The 6,470-nt window shown below is 34.8% G+C and overlaps 1 protein-coding gene across 2 annotated transcripts; it reads left to right on the top strand.

Annotated features, from left to right (window-relative positions):
* Nucleotides 1-3,054: 3,054 nt before the first annotated feature.
* Nucleotides 3,055-5,759, top strand: LOC127442058 (C-type mannose receptor 2-like). 2 transcript variants are annotated; one of them, XM_051699758.1, is made up of 6 exons: nucleotides 3,055-3,135; nucleotides 3,306-3,344; nucleotides 3,427-3,804; nucleotides 4,261-4,611; nucleotides 4,719-5,078; nucleotides 5,205-5,759. In XM_051699758.1, exons 2-6 carry the CDS (start codon nucleotides 3,308-3,310, stop codon nucleotides 5,207-5,209), a joined length of 1,131 nt encoding a protein of 376 aa, XP_051555718.1. In that variant the 5' UTR covers nucleotides 3,055-3,135; nucleotides 3,306-3,307; the 3' UTR covers nucleotides 5,210-5,759. The 2 variants fall into 2 exon arrangements, with proteins under 2 accessions (XP_051555718.1, XP_051555708.1); XM_051699748.1 differs by having other exon boundaries at nucleotides 4,719-5,759.
* The last annotated feature ends 711 nt before the right edge of the window (nucleotides 5,760-6,470 follow it).

The raw sequence follows: 6,470 nt of genomic DNA, 5'->3' as shown, positions 1-6,470 counted from the left end.
GCTGTGCTTGAGGGAACATTTTGATACATTCAGTTGAAATGTGTTGGGTGTACGTTATGTGTTAACCCTGAAATGTAATTTTATAAAGTATAATGTGAAGCTTGTTCATTTCTTCCGATTGAGTTTAAAATATAGCTCTATTTGAGGGACTACATGATGTTAGCTAATCAGAACAGTTGGTATTTACGTTGAAGTCTTAAAGGGCCAGAGAGCTGAAAACCGAGCGTTCAGACAGAGGGCCAGACACAGGGTGGAAAATGATAATATATTGTTAAATTATTACTGTTTTGTTGCAAAAAAAAAAATAAAAAAATAAACTTTACTGACATTATGAGTGGACCTCAGGGAAGATAATAACATTATGAAAAAATAATATGTCATGACACCTTTAAAAGAACAACACCAAAGCATGTGATTTTAGTGAGTTTGGGAACAGCATTTCTACATGTTCTTGTGTAACTTCAATGTTAATATAGGATACAATGCATCTCTAGACTTGAAGTGTTATCATGACCTCACTAGCTGAGGTTTCTCACAGTGGCTTAAAAAATAGTATGGTAAAGTTGTGGTAACATAACATGGCATTTTGTTTTAAACTATGTTATTTAAATAATATTCTAAGCAAGGTATCTGAAGTATTTAAGTACTCTGAGTTATGTTCCATTATCTAAGCATCTATAGCATTTTGAATTTTTAAGGTGCTATTTGAAATATATATGTATATATAGAAGCTAACACCTTATTTCTGTAGCCATGAGCCATGAGTAGATCACTTAACTGAGTTGGGACTGTGCTGGTGACTGCTAGTGAAAAGACTGTTTAAGTAGCTGTTAAATTTGTGTGACAAATGACAATCGCTCCTAATGTAAACGAACGTGGCATGCATTGCATGATTGTGTTTGATGTGTTGACTGTGCGTTTATGAGCTGTAAATGAGCTATGTTTTTATCATGGTACTTTGGTGGTGAGTTGGATGTGTGTGTAAAAAATAATGTTATCCTGTGCTTCAAAAGAATGTGTAGAAGTAGCTGTTTGAGCGAATATAAATTACAGCATGTCATGATTTGAATCTGGCAACTTTTAACGTAACTGGCTGTTGCAGAAACACAGATGTGTGACGCTACTCTGCATCTAAGTGACCGTACTTATGAAAGGGTTAATACTAGCCATGATTAGTGTGTCAGTAGATGAAAATGATTAATAATACTTACATTCGATATAATTTTACGAAGTATATATTTAAATACTGATGAGAACCACATTTTTCATACGTATAAAAGAAGCGGTGAAGTATTCAGGCAGTGGAATAACTGGAGAAAAACCTCAGAATTTAATTGCAATTGGCCCAGCCCATTAGCGCTTTGCTCACAAAATTTCGCCAAACCCACTTGCACCTAGATTTGGCATTTGCTTCCACAAAAATACCAAAACTCCATGACCATGCCCACTGACTTAAAGCGCTAGTGCTCTTAAAATAGTGACCTATAAATTGTATATGTGAAGTTAACATTAATTAATGCAATTAAGTTAAAATTAATTAATGCAATTAACAAACAAATGAACAATTGTTTTTTGATATATTAACACTGATGAAGATTAATAAATGCTGTAAAATTATATTGTTCATTGTTAGTTCTTGATACCTAATGCATTTACTGTACTGTTAACAATTAGAACTTTATTGTAAAGTGTTACCTTGTGATTATTGTATCCGCAGTTTCCAATACCTCATATTAATTGAGACACCAGTTTATTTGTACTTATATGAAAAAAAAAAAAAAAAAAATGAAAGGTGATTAAAATGGTGAAAAACTTGAAATAAATAGAAACTTGTCACAGCACCTTAATTACACACACACACACACACACACACACATTGTTGCTGGGCGAGCAAGAGACATACACAGTGGGTGTGGCGTCAGGCCACAGAGAGGTGTTTACTGTAAATAATAACGAACATAAAATGTTCAGAATGGGGAAAATAATGTGTCGATGAGAGAAAGTGTTCAAAAAAAATGTGGCCAGAGTTTGTTTGAAATTAGGTCACACCTGTTCTTTGTTCGATTTTGCTTGAAGTATATTGGCATGAAGAGCTGCTGTGGTTTCTGCAGAATCCTGTGGGTACAGAGTCCGTGAACATGACTATTTTGACTGTCAAATGAGAGTTACTGAGTACTCAGCTGTTTGCTCAGCTATCTAAATGAGGAAATAACATATGCTTATATTGTTTTTATATAAAGCCAACTACTATAAACTAACCCTGACCAACACCCTACAGTAACCCTAACAGAAAACTTTTTGAGAGTTGAATAATAATAATAATAATAAATTAAGTATTATTTATTTTATTTTGTTTTCCAAATTATGACATCCCAAAATGTCCCTAAAGGGAGGTTGTGTCTGATTTAGTTCACTTCTGGTACAAATTTGTCTCCAAACAATTGCTAAGTACATGTATTTATTTGTTTTTCTATTATGGTGGGGATTTTCCTTTGAGATCTATTGTTTATATACTGTGCTAATGATATTTCCCATTCCCATGCCCTAAACTGAACCCTCACCAAAAATATTTTCACATTTGTTTTATTTTATTTCTATTAATACATTATTTAGTTTGTTTAATAAGCCATTTTCCACACAGGGACCGTCTCCACAATGTAGGTGATTTCAGATTTGAATGTCCTTGTGGGGACATTTTAGGAGGAAATACACAAATTAGGTGGAAGTTTTTTTTATTTTTGTTTTTATTTGCTTGACCCTTTGTTTACTGACTTTCCTTGATCTGAAGACCAAATGTTTTGAATGTTGTTGCCAGTACTAACACAACACACACTCTGCTATTTTTTTTTATCTTTGTTATTCTTATTTTACCTCAAACTTACACATGCATACACACATCTACAGCTGAACACTCTGGACACACTAAAGGTCAATGCCATCATCAGGAGAAAGAGCCATTGGCTGAGACAGAAAACAATACTTAATGAGGAAGAAACACCTGATGAGAGGAGCTGAAGAACAGATCCAGAATATCAGTATGAACTGATGAAGGAAGGAGACACAGACACACAGGAATTAAGAGAGAAACAGACACAACTAGATTAAGAGAAACACTCATGATCTTTCATTAAACCAGTAAGACCTTTTCTATAGTCATTGTCTTATTAATTATTTTCTGTTATCATTTTATTATCATTTTATGGTTGTCTTTGTCTCGTTAAAGTTTGTCCATTTAATATATCTTGAATTAATCTCTGAACTTCATGCTTTCATATCTGAGATTTTAATGGTCTTCATCTCCTCAGAAATGGAGCGAAAAACATTTATCACTCTTATTCTCTCAGGTGAGTGAGTGTGTATACGTTTTTCTTTATTATGATTAGTATGATCCTTGTGAGTTTGTCTCAATATTTTTCCTCTTCTCAGCTGTCTTCAGTTCATCTGCATGTGTTCCACGTCAGTATCACTTTGTGAATCAGAATTTGAACTGGACTGAAGCTCAGAGATACTGCAGAGAGAATTACACAGATCTTGCCACCATCGACAACATGAACAACATAGAAGAGCTGCTGAAGAATGTGAATGATGATCAGATTCAGTATGTCTGGATTGGACTGCAGAAGACAGACAGTGATAAATGGAAATGGTCTCTGGGTGACCCTGCGTTCTACACAGGAAATAATTCACAGTATCGCAACTGGGCACAGGGACAACCGAATGATAATGTTGACTGTAGTAACATGAATCCTGGACAATGGAATGATTATCCTTGTAATAAGAGTTTACCTTTCATATGTTACAATGGTGAGTGCAGCAGTCTGTGGTGTGAATTATGTGCTGTACACAATCTCTTCATCTTTTAAATAATTTGTTTAAAAAAAAAAATCAATGACAGAAAAACAATTTATTGAACAGTGAGAAACAGTGTGATTTATTTATTCATTATTTGTTCAATGTTAAAATAGTTTCTCCTATCCCAGCTTAATATGCAGTCAACTATACGTAAAACATTCATAGGTTGATTTATGTCACTTTCAACATTGCTCTGTTTGAGCGGCTCGGCCAATCTGATGCAGCATCATTGACTCAAACAGTGTTGTGAGTTTAACTAATCACTGATAGTATTCAGAAAGCTTTTTGATAACAATGTTCATTTTTGCAGATGCATTTTGTGGCATTAGTGGTGCAGAAATTAAACACCTCAGCATTTATTTGTCTAATCATTGTAAATTAATGTCATTTATTTATTTTCTTATAAAGGCAGCAGTAAAGGATACATCCCTGTACTTCAGACAATGACCTGGAGAGATGCTCAGAATTACTGCAGAGAGAATCACACAGATCTGGTCAGTGTGAGGAACCAGACTGAGAATCAACAGATTGAGAAGATCAGGAATGATAAACACATAAAAGATGGAGTCTGGATCGGTCTGTTCAGAGACTCATGGGAGTGGTCAGATCAGAGTGACTCCTCATTCAGAAACTGGAGGCCAAACATACCTGATAATGTTGGGGGGAATGAAAACTGTGCAGTGGTTTGGGTCAAGTCAGACCGTGGACAATGGGATGACTGGAAGTGTGATATAAAAACTCAGTTTGTCTGTCATGAAGGTGAGTAGATTCACATCCAAAGAATGAATCTCTTTCATTGCATAGCATGACAAAAATTCAAGTTGTGAGTAATATGCCTTAACGTTGAAATGTTGTTTTGTGTCCAGATAAACTGGTTTTGGTTCAACAGAATCTGAGCTGGAATGAAGCTCTGAAATACTGCAGAGAGAATCATGTGGATCTGGTGTCAGTTCACTCTGAACAGATTCAGCGTCAGGTGATGGAATTGACTAGAAAAGCCTCCACTGCTGAAGTGTGGTTGGGTCTACGTCACTCCTGCACTCTGGGCATCTGGTTCTGGGTGAATGGCGAGATCTTGTGTTATCAGAACTGGGCTGCAGGTCACGGGACAGGAGTGGAAAACTGCAGTGATGCTGTGAGAGTTGGAGCAGTTCAGTCTGGAGGAGATCAGCGCTGGGTCAGCCTTCCTCAAACTGACAAACTCAACTTCATCTGCACCAACTATGGTGAGTGAGTGTGTGTGTGTGTGTGTGTGTGTGTGTGTGAGGGGATAAAATTGGTTGCATTTAAACATATTTACTTTTCATTATTTTTTCAAAGTCTTTTTCTCTCTTTCTTTGTTTTGCATGAAGACTAAATTAAGCTGTTTTCCATCATCATCTCTAACACAATCAGTGAAGCATCATTTTCATGTGTATTTATTTATTTGTAATTTTGTATTAGTGTAGTTGTTCATCAATTTATATTGTGCTTGTGTATGTGCGCATAATTTGTGGGTTTGGGGAGGATGTATATTAGTCTTTCTAATGTTTTCAACATCTAAATATTATTTTGTCAATGAAGCCTTTAAATTTCATGAAGAAAAATCCAGCAGATTTCTGTATTGATCATGTATGTGTTTCTCCCACTGTTCTATTAAGTTTTCTTTTAAATACATTTCATAACAATTTGGGGTATTTGTGTCTTGAGCATGTGTGTTAATAAATATCTTAATTACTCAGAGAATGTTGATGTTCTTCTGTTTATGATTTTATACAGTGGCCCCCAAAATGCATTTGGACACTAAAGTTACACTTAAAATCCATGAATGCCATGAATACTATCTATTGTCATTTAAATCAAACACATTTTTTTCTTTCTAAGCAGCATACTGTAAGTTATTTGGTCAGGGTACTACCAGTTTTTATCATATATATATATATATATATATATATATATATATATATAATATTATTTATTTTTTTTTTTTTTATTATTTTTTTCTAGACTTGGCCAAAACAACGGTCCAAAAATGTCAATTTCTGACTTTCACAATTTTCTTTTTGTGTCCTATTTGTTTTATTTTCTTAATTGCTTTAAAGTTATTACATAGTATTTAACACACTGTATATACACATATATACATATTGTGGAAGATGGCTTATTTACTTAAAGGGGTCATGTCGTGAGGAATCAAATTTACCTTGATATTTTGACAAATAAGAGGTCTTTCTACAGTAAAAACCTACTGTAAATATCAGAACTCAAAACGTAATTCCAAGTGCAATAAAAACATTTATTGAAACCAAGCTGCCTCAACACCTCATTCTCTACTTCTGAAATATTGTGATGTCACAAAGGGTACCCATTAATTCATGACCACCTCTACAGCAACAACATCAACACCTACTTTACATCATCACACCCTTGGCCACGCCCACTGGGGCTCAGTTCATAAACACACACAGAGAGAGAGAGCAGGGCAAACAGTGTGGCCTAGTGTGGTTTCCTGAACACCAAATGGGACCCATTTGGACTATTTTGAAATATTTTTTTTATATAAACATGGACTACACTTTTACTGTTGTCATGTATGGAAGTAAATTCATGACTAAAGTCTTTGAAGCATAAAAGCATGT

Source organism: Myxocyprinus asiaticus, chromosome 1 (genome assembly GCF_019703515.2).
Source record: "Myxocyprinus asiaticus isolate MX2 ecotype Aquarium Trade chromosome 1, UBuf_Myxa_2, whole genome shotgun sequence".
Lineage (NCBI taxonomy): Eukaryota > Metazoa > Chordata > Actinopteri > Cypriniformes > Catostomidae > Myxocyprinus > Myxocyprinus asiaticus.
The sequence above is the reverse complement of the archived record's forward strand: the minus strand, read 5'-3'. Positions and strand labels throughout refer to the sequence as shown.

Coding starts and splice junctions, on each gene's coding strand:
- LOC127442058 (XM_051699748.1), top strand. CDS start 3,308: ATGGAGCGAAAAACATTTATCACTCTTATTCTCTCAG. Junction 3,345..3,426: donor TATCACTCTTATTCTCTCAG/GTGAGTGAGTGT, acceptor TCCTCTTCTCAG/CTGTCTTCAGTTCATCTGCA. Junction 3,805..4,260: donor ACCTTTCATATGTTACAATG/GTGAGTGCAGCA, acceptor TTTCTTATAAAG/GCAGCAGTAAAGGATACATC.